This window comes from Puntigrus tetrazona, chromosome 7 (assembly GCF_018831695.1).
Source record: "Puntigrus tetrazona isolate hp1 chromosome 7, ASM1883169v1, whole genome shotgun sequence".
Lineage (NCBI taxonomy): Eukaryota > Metazoa > Chordata > Actinopteri > Cypriniformes > Cyprinidae > Puntigrus > Puntigrus tetrazona.
The window spans coordinates 15,316,379-15,342,010 of NC_056705.1; the positions used below are offsets into that span (position 1 = coordinate 15,316,379).

Here is a 25,632-nt window from a genome sequence, read left to right on the forward strand (position 1 = left end):
GGCTTTGCATAGTAGCTGCCGTTGCTCCAGAGCTCTGGCGGACAGAATATTTCTGTACCTGGAAGAAAGGGGTTTGATATTTAATGCATTTCTACAGCGTGTGCAGCAGCTAGATGTGTTTCCGGAGCTAAACGACCTGCTAGCAAATGGTAAAACTTACCACTGTAGGTCACATATTCAGTGTCCTTCATGAGCTCGCCGCATCCAAAGTCGATCAACTTGACCTCCAATGTGTCTGGGTTCACCAGGAGGTTTTCCATTTTGATGTCTCTATGGAAGCCCCCGCGCGCTGCAGCAAATGTTAGCGGCCTGAACGACCTGCAACATAAAATGTCGTGCTAGCCCTCTTTGAGCCTTTCACGGACCTCCACGAAACTAAACAGACTCATGCTAGGCATGGGTCGCTCCAAAACCATGACATAGTTGTCCGGGTTGTCCTGCCAATCCAGGAGTTTGATTATGTATGGAACGCTGGGGTCCTCATTGGCCAAGAGTGTAAGGCCAATCTCCAAGGGAGGCGACTGGGATGGCCAGGCTAAAAGAAAGCATGATGTTTAGTTGAAGGCGGTTTCTTAGATTTAACGTGATATAAGACGCGTTCGAAACTGAAAACAACGACTGAGAAGCAACATTATAAAGAGCACAGGCTATTCACAATTCTGATATATGGCATATCTGGAGTCTTTTCGCAATCTTCACAGCCACCTGTTCAAACAAAGCTAGAATAGTCAATTATCAGGTGCACAGAGATCATTCCAGTCACCAATACCAAACAAGTATGGAAAGTTTCATACGTAAAAACAAAAAAAGGAAGCAAAAAATGAAACCTTAAGGCCATCCTTGCGGCGAGTCCCTGCATATACACAGCCACCGCCTCCTTCACCCAGCTAGCCCAAATTGTATTGCCTGAATACGTGATCTATTTATAAGATAAACAAATGCAGTTAGCAAAAATACGCATTCTAGAATTTCTACTAACAATTTCTAATATTCATATATTTAATATTCAGACTGTTGTCTGGCTCCTCCACTTCATTGTCTTCAGTGCGATTATCCCGCAGACAAATCTGATCTAAAGAGGGGAACACACGAGTAATATGAATAAAATATCGCATACTCAAATTACAGTACCTTTTAATTACATTACATGACTTTGTTTCTGAATTAAGATTTTTACTGTCAGGCTTGGCAATGAGGCCTACTAAATCCCTTCACCGGGAAAGTGAGAATGGGCTTATGTCAGTAAACTTACCCTTGTCCAGCTCTTCCACTTTGTCCTCTTTATTCAAACTAGCTGGAATGTTGACATCCAGTTGTTGGGGGACGTCCTGCTCCAGCAGTTTCTCTAGAGCAGGGAGGACTTCAGAGACTGGAGGGTCTTGATGATCATGGATCTCGACAACAACACATCCCTGTTGTTTAGAAGTCTGACCTACAGATGGAATATTAATATGAAGTGGAAAAAATGCTCAGTAACAATTATGGACGATTTAGACAGTGCTATCTTAAGTATGTGAACAAGTGATTTTTTTAATTGTACACAAAAACATTCCCTAATTAAAGAATCTCCCTTGAATCAAAACTTCAATCATCTTCTGTGATTGTACCATCATTAAGTCTCCGATACAATGCCGCCTCCTTCTGGCAGACTTCCTCAGCCTTAGCCAGGTTGTATTTCCCAGCTTTTCGGCGGAAAAAGTGAAGAGGACGACATCCCCAGAACTTTGGTCTCCTGCCTCTTCTCTCCCTATCTCATCGGCAGCAGCACCAGGCGTCTCATCGTGAGGATGAGGATGGTGTTCCGGCCTGACGGGGAGTATTTGAGCAGCACACAGGGCTCGGGTTCGTGTGCATGCTCCCGTTTAAACGCTTTCTTTAGTCTTGAAAACAGCCCCATTACAACAGGTTTTTTTCCACTCAGAAAAACACTACACTAAAACTTCAACCAACAAAATGAGTTCTAAATTGAATCCTTTAAATAGTAGGGCGACACGTTCTAAAAGTTCGGTGACGTCACAGAAGTCACGCTGCTTTTTTTTTTTTTTTTATTACTATTTTTGAAAAGTACAAGCATTATAACATAGATACAATTATACATACATACAAAAATAATACTACTACTAACAAAAGAATGTACATTCAGATTTGCCAGGGTTAACAAAAAACATAAAACAATAAGTGTACATCTTAAGACACAAACACTCTCAAAAAGGATGTGTTAATTATTAACACATTTCTTGTGTTATGGCTATTTTAACACATTTTGTGTCATTTTAAGTTGATCATGTGTGAAAAATAAAAAGAGCGAGCGAGCGAGAAACAACACACTGTGTCCAACACAACATGTGTTAGCTGTCATCCAATCACATTGCTGCTTCGTCACTCCGCAAGTTGAGCAAGTTCGCGCTTCTTTTCCAACGGTGGATGACTTGGATGCACAAATGTAAGGTACTTGGATTTATTTGTTATTACAAATTGTCAAATGTAAAATTGCTATTTTTCGACGGTCAAATGTGAGAGACCGTGTGTCGAACAGAATAGCAACCGCGTCTGATAGTTAACGTTAAGTTAGTGCGTCACAAATTGTTTTGATTTCTTCTCATAAACATTTTGTTTTGTTGTTTTTTTTTTTTCGATTTGTTGTAAATTACATGTCTGATAGAATGCTACAGCTAGTATTAGGGGGATTCTCTTAACGAGTTAGCAATGAAAGCGGTGAGGCTTTGTCAATCTGTCGCCTCTCTTTCGTTAAACAACAGAATGTAAGTTATTGTTGTTTTGTTAAATGCCCCTAAATAGTAACATGATTTATCACGGTAACGTTAAAATTTTATTCACATTCGAGTACTCTATCTCAAAAAAGGTGTGTTAATTTGACCATTTTAACACGGTTTGTGTCATTTTATGTATGTGATTGACACAAATTGTGTAACTATAACACACTGGTGTGTAGAAAATGGGCAGGGATAACACAAAATGTGTTGTCCTTAGCTAAACACAGAGGTGGGTTAAGAAAGCACACAGGTTGTGTTGTTTTCAGAGAAGGGACGGTCAGTTATTTTAATGTCAGATTTCGAGAGTGTATCTTTGTTATACGAGACAAACAGATTCTGTTTTTAGAGCTGTGTACTGTAGCATACTATTTTTACTATTTTTATGGCAGAAGTCGTAGAAGTACGAAATTCAGCAAGACTCTTAGTTGAAGATGGGCAGCCTATTTGTCAGAGGTATCGGAAGTTTATGCTAATTTGACGTTTTCGTAAATAAATAGATATTCTTCATTCTCACACTGCTTGTTAAATACTGTTTTACATTGTGAATGTGAATATTATGCTTATATATAAAACAGATTTGTGTTTTTGTTTGCCGTTTTGCAGCTTCAAATGGAGGAGACGCCAAAAACACTAGTGACTGTATTACTTGATGAAAAGGAGATATGCAAAAAACTTCAGCATCTCAAGAGTGTAGCAGAAATAATTGATGCTTCCAAATGTCTCCTACCATGTGCTGCAGAGTACCACAGAATTTTGAAATTTAATGCTGATTTTAATGAATTTATTGACACTGACCTAACTGAAAAAGTGGAAAACAAGGATAAGTTTCATGTTTTGTTTAAGTCAATTCAGAGAACTGGATCACAGGCATTGGTATGTAATTTCACTTGTAATATATAACTAAAAATGACCTGTGTGTCATGTATATAGATTCTAGAATTATTGTACTTTCCTTAACCATTAAATAATAATATTGATTTCACTTATTTGTTTTCCTTTAAGAATGGAAAGGGGATGCCGATGCAGCCAGTCCAAGTCATCAATAGAAAGTATGTATGTTCAAGGAGGACTTAAGAATAGAATACAAGTAATATGCTTGAAGTTTTTTTTTTTTTTAAGGTTGCACCAAAGAACATACCAGAACCTGGTTCAAGTAGTCAACAGAAGGTTTGTAAGTAAGTGCTGAAATAACAGCACTCTGTTCACTATTTGTATTACTCTGTTTGACTTTGTTTGCCCATTCCAGAGAAAATTTGTACATTTTGCCAGTTCATGTTGACAAGTGTCTTCATAAGTGAGTTTAACCAGTTCATTCAAAGATGCAAATTCATTCTGAAACAGTATAAGGAAGTGACTTTGAGTAAGTGAATCATTAACTCATCTAATTAGAAATACTTTGTGTCTCTTATATTTCCAGCGTCAACGTAATAGAATTGATGTAGACACTCTCATGAGCACTAATTGAAAGCAAAGGTCTGAGTATATTGAAGGATTATGAAGCTTCAGGAATGCTTTCAGAGACATCAAGAAAAGTCCTTGTGAAGATAGGTGTCAGTGCGTTGGTGGAACAAAGTGGATTGTAAGTTTACAGTTGAGATAATTTCACTTTTGAAAAAAGTTGAATTATGTAATTCCATGTTTTGTCTTTATTTTACTTAGTTACCCTTGTAATGATGAGAAGCGGATGTTGGCAGAAAGTGTAGTAACACTGTTTCCTTCTCTGAAGATCAAGATGGGAGAAGAGAATGAAGGATTTGTAAGTTGTACTTATTCAAACACAAAGCTCACTTGTAATAAATGCAAATGGAATAGTAAGTGTGACAAACAGGTTACAAATAAAACGAAAATTTAGTGCACATTTTTTAAATGACCAATATTAGAGTTTCTCAAATAGTAGATACACTCTGCTAGTTTGCTTGTCACACATCATAGGTTTTGAGTTACAGTTGTTGTCCTTCCCCTCTCATCCAGGAACATTTCTATGACCCAGTCTCCCACAGTGGATTTATTGAGATGAGACTTAGAAATCTACGGAGGAAACTTTTGTGATGATCAGCGTCGTTACTAACGCAAACGTAGTCGAATCAGTGATTTGTAAATATAAGTAAGACATTAGCCTACAAGAGTCAGGTTCAAACAATGTTTCATTGGAAATTGGGAAGTCCATTAACAGAAAAATATCCGTCCCAAATGATTTTCCAGTCATGGTTGGATCTTTGGAAAAAAAGTGTTCTGTTTGTTGAAAGCATGAAAGACTTTGGCTATGAACTTGACACATGTAGCACTGTTCATGTTTCTCACTCTGTTAATGTGTTTGGTCAGACATTTCAAACTGGTTGTGTACTTGCTTTAAACCGTGACTGAAGAGAAGAGTATCTCTTTGGTGAAGTTCTACGCATAGTTCCACAATGTGAAAAAGGAATTGTTTTAGTTTTTCTTAGAGTTTTATCACAAATGTATTTTCACACACACTTATATGCTTATGTAGTCAAAAGAACCAATGAATACAAAGTTATGAATTTGAGCAATGCTGCTGATATAAAACCACTTCACATAATTTCTTGCAAAGAAAACCTATTTGTAAATCCAAAATATAAAATTGTTTAAAAATGTCTGTATGCAATTCCGATGACATGTGAATATGATGACATGAAGCTTTAATAAATGTATAAATTAAAAAAATATATACATTTTGTATTGCATTCATTTTAAATGGTCAAAAATAGCACATTTATGACACAAATTGTGTGATTTATGACACATAAGTCACTCCTGTGTTAAGAATAATAACACACTGATTGAGTTAAAAGTAACAAAATGTGTTGTCCTTAACTAGACACACAGATGTGTTAAAATATAACACAAGTTTGTTTTGAGAGTGTAGAACCAATTATAAATACATACAAAAATAAAACTACTGCTAACAAAAGAATATACATTCAGATTTGCCAGGGTTAACAAAAAAAAAACATAAAACAATAAGTGTACATCTTAAGACACAAAGGATGAATACAGGGATACAGTTTTCATAGCTTTTACATTAGTAGAGGTATTTATAGGTTCCATATATTTGTCCAAATCAATTTTAACTGAGGTTTAGAGCCAGTAAACTTTTGTTGAATGTGAATATGAATTTTAGCTAACAGAAATCACAAATTAATTCTCTAATATTTAAGAAAGCATCTCTTAAACCAAAATAAAAGTCACTCACAAAATAAGATTGGATGAATGCTAAAAAATCTGATGAAAATGTTTCCGTTATACAAAATGTTCAGATTCCATAAATAATATCACTGTGGAGAAAAAGCTTGTATATGAGGGACAAGAGCATCTTTTTATGAAAATGAGAAAGTTTGATAGGGATCTTTGAAACATTACAATTACAAAACGGTAGAAAATTCAGGCCACCAACTTTAGAGAAAATATAGTCTGGGATAATATTACAGAGTGAAGAGGGACCTTTGAGAAACATTTTGTTGTTTAATGTAGCAAAGTCCATTCTACCCCTGTTTTGCTGGATTCATTAATACTGGGTTTTTTTGAGGAGGAAAAAAAAAAAAAAAAACAGAAGGGGAGGGGTGCTTTCGAAAACCCTTTCTCTCCAAGGTGAGGTTAATTGTAGTCTACTCCAATGTAACATTAGGTCTATTAACAACGCAAATATAATAATCTGTCTTTTTAAGCAAGTTAATGGATGTGACATCATGAAATGGTTTTAAACAAACCGTGTATAGCAAATTATTCAAAATAATTCAGCAGAGGCAGGGATGCATGGACCAGGGGGGCAAAATCTCACACTATATGCTAACGTTTAACTTGTAATTCCTGTATTGTAGGTTTTGTCGATTTTAAGCAACGTTAGATGTTGTCAGGATAAATCATTGCAACCTGTTCAGCTCACAGACTAAACGTGTCCAACGACATTTAACAAATTTTGTGAAGACATTTGATTGCCACCATTGCATTTTTCAGTCGTATAAATGGCGATCGGGGATGGTTCAACGTAGCGCAACGAAGGAAGAAAAACAGGCTAACTTGTTTATCCAACCTTTCTTATTTTTATTGGTGTTATAGGTTTCTTATTGCTGTAAAGATGGACGCGTTTAAACGACGTAACGTTATATTAGAAAATAAGCTAAATGCGCTTTCATCTTGAACATGAATCTGAGTGTAGTCGTATAATTGGCTTGACATGGGTCAAATTGCACAATTAACGTATTATTGTTGCTGTTTTAATTTCTCTACTTCAGGCAACTTGGATTAGAAACTGTGTGGTATCACTAGAAGATGAAATGTGAAACACATCTCTGCCTCTATTGTGGGTTGCAGGGCCATTATCGCTCACAGTGTCCAGAATTGAAGGGAAACGCCCATTCCCGAGCAGAGGGGGGAGAGCTGTCTCGGGAGTAACTCAGTTAGTCTCTCCAGTAAATATGGGTCTTTTTCTTTTCCTGTCACTCTCAGGAACGGTAATAAGTCACACCAGCTGCAAGCTTTAGTTGATTCTGGGGCTGCTGGGAATTTTATGGACATTACTGTTGCTTCCCATCTCCAGTTACCTGTTAACCCTCTATCCTCCACTCTGGAAATCATATGCCCTGTGATTGTTCTTGAGGACCTCAAGTCCATAGATCTCTCCCGAGTTCCCTCTGAATATCATCTTTTATGGTCTGTGTTCTGCAAAGAAAGAGCCACTGTCTTGCCCCCCCACAGACCTTATGATTGTTCTATCGAGTTGCTGCCTGGTTCATGCCCTCCTCGTGGTCGTATATTCTCCCTGTCCTCACCTGAGCAGAAAGCCATGGAGAGTTATATTAAGGAGTCTCTTGCGGCTGGGATCATTCGGCCGTCCACATCACCCGCAGGAGCAGGGGGTTTTTTTGTTGAGAAAAAGGATGGTGGACTCAGGCCCTGCATTGATTATAGGGCTCTCAACCTTATCACGGTACTTAATCGCTATCCCCTCCCTCTTATGACTTCTGCGTTTGAGCTGCTTCAAGATGCCGTGATCTTTACTAAACTTGACTTATGTAATGCATACCACCTTGTACGTATTAGGCCAGGGGATGAGTGGAAAACTGCCTTTAACACCCCTTCAGGACACTATGAGCACCTTGTTATGCCCTTTGGCCTCACTAATGCCCCTGCTGTTTTCCAGGCCCTTATTAATGACGTGCTCCGAGACATGCTCAACAAGTTTGTTTTTGTGTACCTTGATGACATCTTAATTTTTTCAAGGTCTCTTTAAGAGCATGTGAGTCATGTCAGAAAGGTCTTGGGACGCCTCCTAGAGAACCACCTCTATGTGAAACCCAAGAAATGTGAGTTCCACACTACGAACACTCCTTCCTGTTCCTGGGCTTTGTCATTAAGCCGGGGCAGGTTCAGATGGATCCCAAGAAAGTGAGTGCTGTACTGGACTGGCCAGTTCCTACCTCCGTTAAGGAGGTACAAAGATTTATTGGGTTTGCAAATTTTTATAGAAGGTTTGTTCGGAACTTCAGCTCAGTGGTGGCCCCTCTCACTGCCCTTACTAGAGGCAGTCTCACTAAATTTAATTGGAACCCTGAGGCCGAGGCAGCCTTTCTTAATCTCAAGCATTGCTTCACGTCTGCTTCTGTTCTGTCCATTCCTGACCCTGAACTTCCCTTTATTGTAGAAGTAGATGCGTCAGATGTTGGCATTGGAGCTGTTCTGTCCCAGAGAGGGAAGGATGACAGGCTGCACCCATGTGCCTTTTTGTCCCATCGGCTGAGTCCTGCTGAGAGGAATTACCACGTGGGGGACCGGGAACTGTTGGAGGTTAAGGTTGCTCTGGAGGAGTGGAGGCACTGGCTTGAGGGGGCCAAACACCCTTTTCAGGTGCTGACTGATCATAAGAACCTGGAATACATCCAGCAAGCCAAGCGTCTTAATCCCCGCCAGGCACGGTGGTCGCTTTTATTCAACCGATTCAATTTTATTTTCTCCTTCCGACCAGGCTCTAAGAATCTTAAGCCAGACACACTGTTGAGACTATTTCACTCAAACGGCTCTTTACCAGGAAGGATCAACTCAAGGCGAAATAAAACACAAGACAAGTTTCTGGATTTTAAGGCTTGCAAGGATTGGGCTGTCGGTTGCAAGCGGGAGAGAAGCAGGTTTCTCCTTAACCTCCCTTTTGCCTCCAGACGGATCTCAGTCCGCCTGAGGCCGGGGGCCGGGCAGGCCCCCGCCTTCTGCCTCCTTCCCTGCTTTGCCTCCTCCGTTTGCCTCCTCCGACGCTCAGATCGCAAGTCACTTTATTTATAGAGGAAAGGACAAGATACAGTAAATGAAAACAATTGGCCACATTTCTTGTGCGTCAGAATCTTCACTCCTTCAGATTCTTCCGGTGGCCCTATCAGTATTCTACGGAGGCCATGTTATGACCAAGAATCAAACTGAAACTAAAAGGCCACAGGTGCATAACTGTCAACATTTAACTCCAACATTCCGTTCTCATCAGGCTGACAAAGCCTGGCACCCGATGGAAGCTGTAACTGAAGGATCAAAGTTGCAAAATGTCAATACATAACTCTAACATCTCCCTCCTCTTTGACGTTTAGCACCTGAAAAATAACATAATAAAGCATATGCATATTAACCTACATCTCTACTGATTACTTGATTAAATAATCGATGCTTACTTTAAACAGCAAGGTTGGGCGAAAACCCCAGTATCTGAGGAAAATTCCCAACCGACCCCAAAATGTTACCTGGGCGATCACCTGTAAGGCTTGCATCTTAATCATAATGTATACAACATAAAATTTAAAGCATGAACATAGGAGGAAAATGTGAAAATAAACTGAAAAGGAAGAATGAAATAAAACGGTGCCTCTTGTTCTCAGCACGGCTACTGTAGCTTATCAGTGTACCTTTTGTATCATAACATCAGCACTCAGCCATATCACAGCTGTAGTTTTAACTGAGACTTCACACATGATACTTAAAGCTCTCCGTTTCTCTCTTGGTGGAGAAGCATGGTAAAACTGGAAAAGTCTGGCTAATCATTTTAGTAATCATTGCCCTTAAACATGGTAAAACACAGATCATGCACAAACATGTTCAAATCAAGATGAGTCTTTAGTTCATGTTGTTCTGTGAACCAGTCAAAATTCAATTAGTTTCAGTTCCCCTTTAATCGTCTCTCTTATGGCCACCAGTGTGACGTCACTGCTGCAGTCAGGTTTAGAGCAACTCTCCAGCCCTCATGTGCTCACGTGCTCCCATTGGGGGCGCTATAGCTGGGAGTAAGGGATTAGTTGATTTCTTCAGCAGCCAAAGGTTTTGATACCGGCCGACTTCCACCCTTACTCAGCGTCCTCCCAAGGTGTTAGCAGTTTGCAATGGCTTTGATGAATCCACGTAGATCTCTCAGCGATCTTAACTGCAGTCGGTGTGGCCAGGATAACTTTGATCAGGATGCTGTCGCCTGGTTTCACTCTTGAGGCCTGTGGGGACAGAGGTATATCTGGCAGATCATTTGCTCTCACAACATTTCAAACATTTTAAATTTCAACATTTTGTTCATCCACTCTGCTAGTGTATGCTGCTCTTGTGGTTTCTCACACACATCATCACACAGCGGTAAACTGAACATCGTCTATCAAACAGTATTTGTACTGTTGGCAAGGTGTCAGTTCAATAAAATCCATGTGGATAAACTGAAAAGGTAGTCTGGCTTTGGAAATTGACCTCTCTTAGGTCTGCAGTTATGTTTACAGCAGATCAAACAAGATTCACAAAATTTTTTTTTTTAGTAGTTATTAAACCCTGGTGCATAACACCTGGTGCATAAAACCCTATGCACCATCCCTCCTGTTGACACATGTGCTTGCCCATGTGTCAAGATTGCTGCTGTTTTGTACAAACTTCGTGGAAGGCACAGTTTGCCTTCAAGTCTGTATGTGTCATCTGACAATTGTGCTCCTTTTGTTAACCACATTTGTTTCTCAGACGCTGGTGCTTGCTTTTGCATGTCTGGTATCACTGACATGTCTAATGGAGTTTCCAATGATGTTACTTTATGTATCTCACATATCTCTAGCTTCCCTTGTGCAGCTTGCTTAGCTGAAACACTTTTACAGCAGCTTCTTTGTTGTGCTCTTGTGTGTCTGAGGCAATCAATACGTCATCGACATAAACTAAAAACTGACTGTGGGTTGGAACTGCGAGTGGTGACAGACAGCTCATTAGTTCTGATGAAAAGATTGTCATTAACCCTAACATCTGTCTTCCCTTTTGACCAAAATTTTCCTGGCACTACATTGAGAAAGGATCTATCTCAACAGCAGCTAAAGCATTTCATACTATTTTTTTTTAGTCAGATGGGCTCTGGGGGTAAGTGTACACATCCAGTTCACTGTTTTGGAATAGAGAGAGCGCCTCTCATTCACTTCCCACCCATCTTATCTGCCTTAGACAAAGATAAATGTGGCGGTCTGTCTTGACCTTCAAAATGTCGCTGTGCCCCGCTGTGAAGTTTCACAGAGCAAACAGCATTTCCTTTTCTGTCTGTGTATAGTGTGCTCAATGTCATGTAATACTGTTCTGTCTGCCCCAGAGTCACAGAGAAATTTTACTCTATTTTATTATTTTTACTCACTATTAGCTCTCGTTCGGGTAAGCGAGTATTTCCTGACAAAGCTAAAAAAGCCTCGATACTGCTCTGCAAGTCTAGGTCAGTTTTGGGGTCATTATCAGTCTCGCCTAGATCGGAGTCATCTTCTGGGTCATCTAGGGGGTCATTATTGGTCTCACCTAGTCATAATTGATCATTATATGGGGCTGGTCTTTGGCTTTCCTCTGGGCTTTTACCCTGTGTTCTGGGCTTTAGCGGTTCTGGGCATTCTCGGATATAATGGCCTTCCTTGTGGCAATTAAAACACCTATCATATTCTCTGTCATCGTTTCTCTGTCTTAACAACTCTCCCCCTCTACCTCGACCACGTGCTGCTTTCCCTACTTAACTTTTCTTGCCGATACAATGCCTCTGGTCTCCCAACATAATCTGCTGGGTCTTCTTCTTTCTGCACTGCAATCAATCTTTCTTGTTCCTTTCTCTTCGACTTCCGCATACCTTCTATCTACCTGCTCTTGCCATCTCGTTGCTTCAATCAATTGACGTTTCAACAGATCACCCTTTTTTCCCTTGGATAAGGATAAATCAACCTTTATTTTGTTTATTAAGAGAGCGCAGTCCCTTTTGACTAATTTACCACTGAAATCATATTTTTTATTCCACTCATTGAGATATCGCACACTGTCTGCCGAATATGCATGCATAAACTTTGGATCTCCTATCAATTTACTTTTTCCTGCACCCATTTTCGCTTTTTGGTAAGAGTCAACGATTAGTCACACGTCTGATCAGATCGTCCACTGCACCAAGCTTCTACAGACACTAATCTGTCTGCGGATACAGCCGTCTGAACAAACCAACTTTTCAATTTTGACTCAAACCCAATATAAATTTTATGTTTGAACAACACAACTCCCCTTCTAGTGGGAAAAATATCAGTTTGTGTTATTCCTAAACCACAACAACCACCTTATTCACCGCAAATCCTAGTGATTCACAATGACGTTCATACAACACATTCATACCATTCATACCCTGCGCGCTTAGAACAATTTTTGTCGACAAACCAATGTCCCAGACTATTGGTCGACAGAATTAGATCTGTCGAGATTACTGTGCTTCCAAAGCAGCTAGTAATCTTGGCTTCACTGTCGATACAGATCCTTCACCTCAACAGGCAAATCACTGGCTACGAACTCGAGCCGGTACCTATTATACTGCAGTCTCATCCACATACAAACCAATGTCCCAGACTATTGGTCGACAGAATTCGTCTGTCGAGATTACTGTGCTTCCAAAGCAGCTAGTAATCTTTGCTTCACCCATAAAAAACAATACCGGTATATCACCTGATCAGTGCGTTGAGTTGTCCTTCCAACGGCTCCCGTCAGACAGCCCGGAGAAGTTGATTTTTCCAGACGAAGAATCACCGACCCCCCTCGAATTCACGCGGGTGGATTTTTGCAGGCAGCTATTGCCTGGCTCTGGATCCAGAGACTGTCTCTCAGCTCCTCTTCGTCCTCTCCTCCTCCGCTCTGTCGTGTTGGGATCCGGCTCGAAGGACCAAGTAAATGTTGAGACTATTTCACTCAAACGGCTCTTTACCAGGAAGGATCAACTCAAGGCGAAATAAAACACAAGACAAGTTTCTGGATTTTAAGGCTTGCAAGGATTGGGCTGTCGGTTGCAAGCGGGAGAGAAGCAGGTTTCTCCTTAACCTCCCTTTTGCCTCCAGACGGATCTCAGTCCGCCTGAGGCCGGGGGCCGGGCAGGCCCCCGCCTTCTGCCTCCTTCCCTGCTTTGCCTCCTCCGTTTGCCTCCTCCGACGCTCAGATCGCAAGTCACTTTATTTATAGAGGAAAGGACAAGATACAGTAAATGAAAACAATTGGCCACATTTCTTGTGCGTCAGAATCTTCACTCCTTCAGATTCTTCCGGTGGCCCTATCAGTATTCTACGGAGGCCATGTTATGACCAAGAATCAAACTGAAACTAAAAGGCCACAGGTGCATAACTGTCAACATTTAACTCCAACATTCCGTTCTCATCAGGCTGACAAAGCCTGGCACCCGATGGAAGCTGTAACTGAAGGATCAAAGTTGCAAAATGTCAATACATAACTCTAACACACACTGTCTCGAGTCTATGCCTGTGTGTCCCAAGAAGATGCCCCTTGCCCTATTATTCCGGCAGCCAGAATTGTGGCCCCCCTGCGTTGGGCTCTGGAGACATCAGTACGTCAAGCCCAACTACGAGACCCGGGTCCTGATGGAGGCCCAGAGAACTGCTTGTATGTCCCTAAGTCTGTTCGAGCTCAGGTTCTCAAGTGGGCCCACACTTCCTCATTTGCTTGTCATCCTGGGATCACACGCACCCTTGAGTACCTGCAAAGGCGCTTCTAGTGGCCTACTGTTAAGACTGACGTGGCAACCTTTGTCAAGGCCTGTCCCGTGTGCAGTCAAAACAAGACATCTCATCTTCCCCCTCAAGGTCTCCTATACCCCCTGCCTATTCCTCATCGTCCTTGGTCACATCTCTCTCTCCATTTTATAACGGATCTGCCCCCATCTCAAGGCAATACTACTATCTTTGTTATTGTCGACTGCTTCTCCAAGGCCGCCCGGTTCATTCCCCTACCTAAACTTCCCTCCGCCAAAGAGACTGCTCAACTTATCACTACCCATGTGTTTCGAGTGTTTGGCATCCCTCAGGACATTGTGTCTGATCGAGGACCCGAGTTTTCATCCCAGTTCTGGAGCGCATTCTGTCAGTCTCTGGGGGCTACAGTTAGTTTATCTTCAGGCTTTCATCCTGAGTCCAACAGAGAGGCCGAAAGAGTCAACCAGGATCTCGAGTCCACCCTGAGGTGTATGGTACACAGCAATCCCTCATCCTGGTCCTCTTACCTGATTTGGGCTGAGTATGCTCATAATACCCTCCGTTCATCATCTACCGGCCGTTCACCCTTCCAGTGCCAATTCGGCTATGTCCCTACTCTATTCTCCGAGCAAGAAATGGATGTGGCCGTGCCCTAAGTCCAGTCTCATATCAGACGCTGTAGGAGGGTCTGGAGAACTGTCCGGGCTAAAAATCTCCGCACGTCTGGCCAGCGCCAGACCCAGGCCAATCGCGTGTGGGGCAACGGGTCTGGCTTTCAACTAAGAACCTCCCACTTAGGGTGGAGTCCCATAAGCTGAGTCAGAAGTTCATTGGGCCCTTCAAAATAGCTAGGAAAGTAAATCCTGTCACGTATCGTTTAACTTTACCCCGTTCACTTAAGGTTAATCCCACATTTCATGTATTGTATCCTTGTTAAAACCTGTGTTGTGTTCTCCTTTTATCCCAGATAAAACTCCTCCCCCTCCTCGGGTCATTGGGGGTCGACCCGCGTTTACAGTCCACAGGATACTTGATGTTCGTCAAGTTCGAGGGTCCCGGCAGTATCTTGTGGACTGGGAAGGCTACGGTCCGGAGGAGCGCTCCTGGGTTCCCGCCAGAGACATCCTAGATCCTGAGTTGATTTGAGAATTCAGAGCTCAAAAAGGGGGCAAAGCTGGAGGGAACGTCAGGAGCCGTTCCTAGAAGGGGGGGGTCCTGTCAGGATTTGTAATCTGCCATGCCTTATTTTCGCCACTTGATGGTGACAATTTTCCTGTGTTTCGTTCTCTCAGCTAATTAGGTTTATTAGTCCCAGCCCTGTCTAGTTAGCTTCCCTATTTAAGTGGCTTTCTTTTTGTCATTTGTGCTTGGTTATTTTTGCTTGCTGGTGCCCTTTTGGTTCATGTGTAAGTTCTCCTGAATCATCTCTTTTTCTTTTAATTTTTGTCCCTGGGCTTCTGACTTCCTGATTTTTTTTCTGTCTACTCTTGAGAGAAGTAATTTGCCTTTTGGAGTAGTTTTTGTTTGGACTGTTTTGTTTTGCCCTGGAAATAAAAGATATTCTTCTTTTTGACTTTTGTGTCTTGCATTTTGGGTCCAACACTTCGGTGGAGAGTATCTTATTACGGCGCTAGAGACCCATGTTCAAGTCCGGTTCTGACAAATAAATGTTTCGCTAATGAAGCTGTTTTCTGTTCTTTATTTTTTCTATTCTTTTTTTTTTTTTTATTAAGAAAACGATGTAAGAGTTGACTTTGCACTTTAACCAGAGAGTGAAATATTGGCACTGTAGTTAATTTTTGAACTACTTAATGAATGGGATATCTTGTAGCGTTAAATTGCAGTAACACTACTCAGTGTTGAGCAGTGTTAAATTTTTACTCCAATCTCAGTTCATTTTACTCTGAAAATTGGACACTTTTAAGGGTCATTTTATCACCAAATCTGAGTGGGACCAAATACACTCGGGTCCAGTGTTGAATTGAACTCTTAAAGAGTTGTTTTAACACCAAAATCTCTTGTTGATAAGGCTCTTTGCAACCATGAGTTAAACTTCTTTTGAGTTTTCGCTATTAAAGTGTCAATTTACTTCCTGTTATTTTATCTTCATTAATTAGAATTCCTAAGTATGTAACTTGATCTTTCACTGGGATGTTGCATATAGAGCCCCCATTTTGTTGCTGTTCAGACTTTCGCTACTTGCTTCGCTATCCTTGCGTATTGTATTTGTTTTGATGTTTGTCACTTGCCACCGTGAGTATTGTTTTTCGTTCCCTTTCCCCACACTGTAAATCCTCACGCGCGTTATGTGTTATGATGGACAGGTAAGGACGTCACGTGACATACACTACAACACGCAGGATTCTGTCATCGTCTAGTACTTTAGGTTGTGGCGCGTGCACACCCCATGTGCTCCTGTTTTGGCTAAACGAGTGTAGTTTAGTTAGGCGTCTCGGACGCTGAAAACATTTTCTCTCTGTATATTTCTGTTTCTAGATAGCTTAGGGGAAATTAAGTAGCTGGAGGCTGTTTTTGACTTATTTTCTTTGATTTAGCACCGGCCTCGTCTCTTCTTCCCGTTCCCTCCGTCTCGTGTATTGTTCATGTAAATAGTGTACATGTGTATATACATTTTCCTTTTTTGTTTTGTCACCTCCAAACTTTCAGTATTTAATGATCACAAACAACAACAAAAGCATTCTCTTGTACTTTAGTTTGCTGAGTTTTTTTGGTCCGCACACCGTGTCACGCGCACTCTTTACTGTCTGTCTTTTTAAATGTTATATACCCTAGTACCCCTAGACCTACGCCGTGAGGTCGTAATAATAACAATCTTGACATCTTGTAAAGTGTTACCATTTTTCATATACTCCTCTTGGTATGTAATAGAGTGTTTGGTATTTAATATCTTAATTGAATTAGTTTAATGCTGTTTTGGTCAGCAGGTTGTCACGTATTTGTTGTTTTCATGTATCATGTGCTGTGTGTGCCCTACCTTCAGTTAACTGTCTAACTGTATTCAGGTGTCGTGTTAATTATGTCAATTACTTTGTGTATATAGTTCCTGTTTATTTCAGTTCAGTTTGTCCGATCTCGTTATATTCAGTTTGTTTGTAGAAGATTAAAACTGTTAATGTCATATTCTCGTCGAGTGCTCCTTCCTTGAAACACACCGTGACACAGGTCTATTAATGGGGAAAAACTTTGGATGTAGTCAACCTGTAAAAACTGTGCTCATTTATGGCTGGGACGTGGTGCTTCTGTTAATCGTGGTAATGTGACTACTGAGCAGCAACTACATGAAATTTTGATGTGATGTTTTCTGTGTTTCTATAAAATTTTTGCCATTTTTATTATGCCTACATGTAATCATGCTTGGCTCCTATTCCAAAGATGCAGCACTGGTGATTTAACTGATTTACCTTAAGCAGGGATTTCATATACGGAAAGAAAACCTTTGGAATCGCCTGAATTGCCAATATATATATATATAGTTGGCATCACAAAGGAATACATCAATTGTCCGCTTTATAATCAAGTCAGTTGTACTGAAATTTGTGGAAGTGGCTAATGTCATAATGTGTGTACAATGTATGTGTTGTCAACCGACATAGCATACACAGTTTTGACTAAATATATAATTTTATAAATCTTTTAGTCTAATTTGGAACAATTCAACTCCAATCCAAAATTCTGTCAAGCTAACATGGGATGTGTTTTTGTGTGAAGTGTACATGAGTTATGTCATTTTGACATTTCTGAATATTTCTGTACATTCTACACTGATTGTTTGTGTCATGGATGACTGTAGTGCTGAATGAATTGTTGATTTTATTCATTTTTTTTTTTGGTATTTCCAAATGCTTTCAACAGAGAGATCTCGGGTAATATAACACATTGAACACATGTCTTAATACAACTACAAATATCTTAATACTTAACATCTAAATTAAATAATTATAAAGATATACTTATATCTACTTGCTCTATTCTTATACTTATATACATTTTTTTTTTTTTTTTTAGATTGTTTTTTTTTTGTTTTTTTAATTATACTTATGTAACTGTTACTATATTATACTTTATCTCGGATAATATTTTAAAACAATTGTCTTAACACATATTTATCTAACACAAATTCTAAATATAAATGATGCCACTTCAAGGTGCCAGGCACTTCTAGACGGGCAGGGAGTTTTCTGACTCCACGACCTGAAACAAAAACATAAATCAGTGTTATTTATCTTAATACGTGACATTTGGAGCAAACATGAAAAAAACAACATTTAGCAAATTCTAATCTTAGTACCATAAACCAGTCATGGAGCTGCATATCCTCCAGAATAGGTCTCTGCTGGGGATCCAGCTGCAGACAATCACAAATCATCTGGCAGCATTCTGGTCAAAAAGTTGAGAGATGATTACAAACTTGTATGTTCCACTTTTTTATAATCAAGTTTCTAAATAGTATACTTTCATATTTGGTAATCCACCTCTTTTTTTTTTCTTTGATGAAGATCTTACCTTTTGACAGATCAGGTTCGGACCACGTATTCTTGCTGATCTCTTGCAGGTCTTCGTCTGCTCTGGATAATAACCACACACCATAACGAACAGCAGGATCCCTAAAGACCAAACCGTTGCCGGCTTTGCATAGTAGCTGCCGTTGCTCCAGAGCTCTGGTGGACAGAATATTTCTGTACCTGGAAGAAAGGGGTTTGGATATTTAATGCATTTCTACAGCGTGTGCAGCTAGATGTGTTTCCGGGAGCTAAACGACCTGCTAGCAAATGGTAAAACTTACCACTGTAGGTCACATATTCAGTGTCCTTCATGAGCTCGCCGCATCCAAAGTCGATCAACTTGACCTCCAATGTGTCTGGGTTCACCAGGAGGTTTTCCATTTTGATGTCTCTATGGAAGACCCCGCGCTCGCAGCAAATGTTAGCGGCCTGAACGACCTGCAACATAAAATGTCGTGCTAGCCCCTCTTTGAGCCTTTCACGGACCTCCACGAAACTAAACAGACTCATGCTAGGCATGGGTCGCTCCAAAACCATGACATAGTTGTCCGGGTTGTCCTGCCAATCCAGGAGTTTGATTATGTATGGAACGCTGGGGTCCTCATTGGCCAAGAGTGTAAGGCCAATCTCCAAGGGGAGGCGACTGGGATGGCCAGGCTAAAAGAAAGCATGATGTTTAGTTGAAGGCGGTTTCTTAGATTTAACGTGATATAAGACGTTCGAAACTGAAAACAACGACTGAGAAGCAACATTATAAAGAGCACAGGCTATTCACAATTCTGATATATGGCATATCTGGAGTCTTTTCGGCAATCTTCACAGCCACCTGTTCAAACAAAGCTAGAATAGTCAATTATCAGGTGCACAGAGATCATTCCAGTCACCAATACCAAACAAGTATGGAAAGTTTCATACGTAAAAACAAAAAAGGAAGCAAAAAAATGAAACCTTAAGGCCATCCTTGCGTGGCGAGTCCCTGCATATACACAGCCACCGCCTCCTTCACCCAGCTGGGGCCCAAATTCGTATTGCCTGAATACGTGATCTATTTATAAGATAAACAAATGCAGTTAGCAAAAATACGCATTCTAGAATTTCTACTAACAATTTCTAATATTCATATATTTAATATTCGTACTGTTGTCTGGCTCCTCCACTTCATTGTCTTCAGTGCGATTATCCCATGCAGACAAATCTGATCTAAAGAGGGGAACACACGAGTAATATGAATAAAATATCGCATACTCAAATTACAGTACCTTTTAATTACATTACATGACTTTGTTTCTGAATTAAGATTTTTACTGTCAGGCTTGGCAATGAGGCCTACTAAATCCCTTCACCGGGAAAGTGAGAATGGGCTTATGTCAGTAAACTTACCCTTGTCCAGCTCTTCCACTTTGTCCTCTTTATTCAAACTAGCTGGAATGTTGACATCCAGTTGTTGGGGGACGTCCTGCTCCAGCAGTTTCTCTAGAGCAGGGAGGACTTCAGAGACTGGAGGGTCTTGATGATCATGGATCTCGACAACAACACATCCCTGTTGTCGAGAAGTCTGACCTACAGATGGAATATTAATAACGAAGTGGAAAAAATGCTCAGTAACAATTATGGACGATTTAGACAGTGCTATCTTAAGTATGTGAACAAGTGATTTTTTTTTAATTGTACACAAAAACATTCCCTAATTAAAGAATCTCCCTTGAATCAAAACTTCAATCATCTTCTGTGATTGTACCATCATTAAGTCTCCGATACAATGCCGCCTCCTTCTGGCAGACTTCCTCAGCCTTAGCCAGGTTGTATTTCCCAGCTTTTCGGCGGAAAAAGTGACGAGAACGACATCCCCAGAACTTTGGTCTCCCTGCCTCTTCTCTCCCTATCTCATCGGCAGCAGCACCAGGCGTCTCATCGTGAGGATGAGGATGGTGTTCCGGCCTGACGGGGGAGTATTTGAGCAGCACACAGGGCTCGGGTTCGTGTGCATGCTCCCGTTTAAACGCTTTCTTTAGTCTTGAAAACAGCCCCATTACAACAGGTTTTTTTTTCCACTCAGAAAAACACTACACTAAAACTTCAACCAACAAAATGAGTTCTAAATTCGAATCCTTTAAATAGTAGGGCGACACGTTCTAAAAGTTCGGTGACGTCACAGAAGTCACGCGCTGATTTTTTTTTTTTTTATTACTATTTTTGAAAAGTACAAGCATTGTAACAGGCTTTAATAAGAGTTAATTTTAATTTATTTTGTTTGGTGTTGCCTTTGTAATATTTAATGTTTAATGACCAAATTATTTTCGTTGTTTATGGGGGACTTTTATTTTGAAACAAAATCAGCTTTTCACAACGCACGACGCTAAAGAGAAAAGGGGAATGGGAGAGTGAACGCTTCATGACGGCTTAAAACTCGTTCACGAAAGAGATGTAACAAGTTTATTTAGCAACCCCCCGAAAAGGCATAAGGTTTGTGTTTTTTATACGCTGTTGATTTAATACAAGTGTTTTTGTCAGCATCGCTGAATATGTCAGGTAATGTTGATATACGTTTTGTATCACTTTGTTCAGCTCTTACGGTGATTTCTGAAGACGAAAGGGAACAGAAATAAAAGTCTGGAAACATCAGTAAAAGTTTCGGCCATCATTCGGACGGGGTCCGCTACAGTAAGAGCTTTACCTTCGCTGGTTCAGATCCTCGCCGCACGTGCTGACAGACGGATTCAACGTGACTAAAGGAAAATGGATGGCAGTACGTCAGAATCAGCGTGATGGTCTACGGAGCTGCGACGCTGTGCTGTAGTCGGCAAGTTAAGTATGGAAATTGAAACAGAAGAACAAATAACTGGAAGCCTGCTTCAGACAGAGACAGAAAAGGAAAGGGATCTAAATGGTGCAGATAAAGATAAAATTGCTGCAGAACGCCAGTGTCATGTACAAGACAGTGCAGAACTCCCTCGACGTTCCGAACGTACTTGTATGCCTACGGAGAAAATGCTTGCTTATCAGAAAGATGAATGCTGTAAGAAAGAAAAAAGGTTAATAACTTTGTATGAGCAATGGAAGTTAGATGCCCGTAAAGCAAGACAGACCTTAAAAACAGACATAACTGATAAGCAACTGGCTGAAATTGCTGACTCTCTTGAGGATAAAAGGAACTGTATTCTGAAACTTTTCAGTGACATAAGACAATATGTTACACCTGCTGCTGATTTAAGACGTAAAATTGATGCATGTGAAGCTGTGACCAATGATATCATCAAATTTGTGTATGACAGAATGACAACTGTAGATGGCGAGTTTGATGCAGAGAGAGAAAAAGTTCGTCTAAGTGAACTAAAAGCACATAGTTATGCTCGCTCTATATATGGTTCAACTGCTTCAAAAATGAGTGTCAGCATGCACTCTGGATCTTCTAGTTCTGCAAGCAAACGTGCAGATGCTGCAGCAGAGCTGGCTGCAAAAGAGGTTGAATACAAGATGATGGAAACGGAAAGACAACAAAAGGAGAGAATAAGAACCTTAGAAGAGCAACTCAGAAGAGAGTTAGAAACTCAAAAGTTTGAGCTAGAACGGCTGCAGGTGGAAAAGGATATTGAAGTTGCTCGTGCCAGAGTAAAATCCTATGATGAAGAAATAAAACAAGAGACAAGAAGTGAGTCAACACAGAATAAACAAGAAGAGCAGAGAAACAAAATGTTACATCAGCAAAGCAATGTTGTACAGTCAACACCTCTAAGTGAAGTAACTCATCTTGCTCAAGCAGTTCAGGACAGTATAGCCATTAACAGGTTACCCATACCTGAACCCGCAGTGTTCAGCGGAGACCCAATTCAGTTTGTAAACTGGAAAGCGTCATTTATGTCATTAATAGATAGAAAGGGCATCCCAGCAGCTGATAAACTCTATTATTTAAAAAAGTATGTGAGTGGCTCAGCACACAAATATCTTGAGGGCACCTTTTTTCGAAATGACGAAGAAGCCTATAAAGATGCTTGGGACAAACTAAACCAAAGATACGGCCAACCCTTTGTCATTCAAAGAGCGTTTCGGGATAAACTTTCCAAGTGGCCGAAAATACAATCCAAAGATGCAGAAAGTCTGAGAACATTTGCAGACTTCCTTAATGCCTGTTTGCAAGCCATACCTCATGTTAAAGGTCTGGAAATATTAAACGATTGTGAAGAGAACCAAAAGCTCATACAGAAACTTCCAGATTGGGCAGCTTCCAGATGGAACCGTCAGGTCACTACAGCCCTCATGGATGGAAAGGAGTTTCCAAGCTTTCATGACTTTGTCAATTTCATGTCAGCAGAAGCAGAAATCATGTGTAATCCCATCACTTCATTGCATGCTCTTCATTCTCGTGAGTTACCTCAAGACAGAAGGATCTCAAAGGAAATCAAAGGAAACAAAGCAATTGTCTTTAAGACTGAAACAATTGTAAACAATGACAGACAAACAGCAGTTAAAGAACAGTTAAAAGCACAGTGCATGTTGTGTGAAGATGACAAACATCAGCTTCATAAGTGCCTGAAATTCATGGAGAGGTCTTTAAAGGACAGAAGGGCCTATGTGAAAGATAACAAACTCTGTTATGGGTGTTTAAAACCAGGCCACTGTGCAAAGGAATGTCGCAAATCGACACACGTGTGATGTATGCAAATTACGACATCCCACATGTCTTCATGATTACAGTTATGACAAAGACGGAAACAGAGAACGACCATTGCCCATGGTAAGCAATGTACATGCACTTGAGTGTGAAACTACAAATGCTATGTCACTTAATATCACCAGTGAAGATCAGTCAGTCATTACATCTATGATTGTACCGGTATGGGTGTCGTCAGTTAAAAATCCATCCATTGAACAGCTTGTGTATGCTTTACTAGACACACAGAGTGACACTACTTTTATTGATGAAGAAGTTAGTAATACGCTACAAACGGACAGTCACCCAGTGAAACTCAAATTAACCACAATGATTGGAGACAACATGATCATTAAGAGTAAAAGAGTATCTGGTCTTCGTGTCAGAGGTTACAATTCATCAGTACATATCAGTCTTCCTCCAGTTTATACAAAGGAGTGTATACCTGTTAATCGTGATCACATACCAACACAGGATAAAGCTGAGAACTGGAGTCATCTGAAGATAATTGCAGACAAAATGCCACCACTTCTTAGTTGTGAAGTAGGTTTACTGATCGGATATAACTGCCCCAGAATGCTAGCTCCCAAGCAAGTCATACTAGGTAAGGATGAGGAACCATATGCTATTCTAACAGACTTAGGCTGGAGTATTGTGGGCTGCTCAGCACCAAGCATTAATGGATCGGTTGGATTCAGTGTTTGTCACAGAATAGCTACAAGGGAGATACCAGCTTTGACACCTGTGGATGCAGTTCGGATACTTGAGTCAGACTTTAAGGATGTTACAGCAGATCAAAGGACAGTCTCTCAAGAGGATATCAAGTTTCTAGATAAACTCAAGGAAGGAATAAGGAAAAATGCTCAAGGACATTATGAAATGCCTCTTCCATTTAAACAGAGACCATACTTGCCTGACAACAGAGCGCTTGCAGTCATCAGACTCAATCATTTGAACAAGAAGTTCTGTAAAATGAGAAGTACAAAACAGACTATGTTACTTATATGAATGACATCATTGAAAGAGGTGACGTAGAAGCAGTGGATGATGATGCAACCGATGGTGAAAAGTGGTACATACCCCATCATGGCATCTACCATCCAAAGAAGCCAGATAAGTTACGGGTAGTCTTTGACTGTTCAGCACAATTCAAAGGTACAAGCCTCAATGAACATTTACTAACAGGACCAGACATGATAAACAATCTCACAGGAGTCCTTGTAAGGTTCAGAAGACATCCAATAGCAGTAACTTGTGACATTGAGAAAATGTTCCACCAGTTCCATGTCCAAGAAAAGGATCGGGATTATCTGCGCTTTTTGTGGTGGAAAGATGGAGATGCAAATTCAGTACTTCAAGATTACCGAATGAAAGTGCATCTGTTTGGTGCAGTGTCTTCGCCCGGTTGCGCGAACTATGGACTAAGATACTTAGCCAATGAACACAGCCAAACACACACATTAGGTGCTCAGTTCATCATTAGAGATTTTTATGTCGATGATGGAGTTACAAGTGTAGAGACAGTAGAAGAGGCCATTCAGTTGACAAAGGAAGCACGGAGCTGTGTGCAAAGGGTGGTCTTAGACTTCATAAGTTTGTATCAAACAACAACACTGTTTTGCAGAATATACCAGCATCAGAATGCGCTGTAAACTTTGAAACAAAAGATCTCACCTTCAATGACATGCCGCTTGAAAGAGCTTTGGGCATCCATTGGAACATACAGAGTGACAGCTTTAAATTTCATATACCACTAAAGGGTCAACCTACAACACGCCGTGGTATACTGTCTACTGTTGCGTCCATATATGATCCTTTGGGCTTTGTAGCTCCGTACGTTCTGAATGGCAAGAGGATTTTGCAAGAAATGTGTCGCCAAGGTACAGGCTGGGATGATCCGCTCTCCCTGCTCTCAGCCCACGGTGGGAGAGATGGCAGAATGACTTCGTCAATTTGGGAAATGTGAATATACCACGATGTTATGTACCATCTGAATTCGGCAAGATTGTGAAAACGAAATGCATCATTTCTCTGATGCAAGTACCTGTGGTTACGGTCAGTGTTCCTATCTGAGAATGATAAATGAGAATAATGAAATTCATTGCACTTTTCTCATTGGCAAAGCCCGGGTCTCTCCTTCAAAGATCATTACTATACCGAGACTAGAGTTAACGGCAGCTGTGGTATCAGTCAGGATGAGCAATATGCTCAGAGAAGAGCTTAACCTCACTAATGTTGACGAATTCTTTTGGACTGACTCAAAGGTGGTTTTGGGTTACATAAATAATGGCGCTAAATCGTTTTCACACGTTTGTAGCCAATAGAGTTCAAAAAATACGTCAAAGTACAGAACCTGAACAATGGCTGTATGTCCCAACGGATGAAAATCCAGCAGACATTGCTTCTAGAGGAAGGACAATAAATGAACTGCTCTCATCTAACTGGTTCTCTGGTCCCTCATTCTTGTGGGAAAGGGAAATAACAACCTCAGATGTTGTGCTGGATCTCCCAGTAGGAGACCCAGAAGTAAAGAAAATTCAGACATTACAAACGAAGACCACAGAAAGTAAAGATCTTGTGGATCACTTATCCAAGTTCTCTTCTTGGTCTAAAGCTACCAAAGCCATTGCACGTCTTCTGAGATGGATCAAGAGGGATAAAGCAAGTTCACCGGCTTCTGTAAGTGAACAAGAGGATGCTAG

General features: G+C 40.7%; 1 protein-coding gene and 1 long non-coding RNA gene across 2 annotated transcripts; both read left to right on the plus strand.

The window, feature by feature from the left end:
• The first annotated feature begins 4,235 nt into the window (after positions 1-4,235).
• On the plus strand, positions 4,236-4,797 carry LOC122348413. Its single transcript, XR_006251324.1, has 3 exons — positions 4,236-4,353; positions 4,434-4,530; positions 4,746-4,797. It is a non-coding gene; the product is annotated as an uncharacterized LOC122348413 (long non-coding RNA).
• Positions 4,798-20,498: 15,701 nt separating this feature from the next.
• Positions 20,499-22,932, plus strand: LOC122347924. The gene is made up of 2 exons (XM_043243174.1): positions 20,499-20,745; positions 20,848-22,932. The coding sequence occupies exon 2, from the start codon at positions 21,094-21,096 to the stop codon at positions 22,930-22,932; it is 1,839 nt and encodes a 612-aa protein (XP_043099109.1). The 5' UTR covers positions 20,499-20,745; positions 20,848-21,093.
• The last annotated feature ends 2,700 nt before the right edge of the window (positions 22,933-25,632 follow it).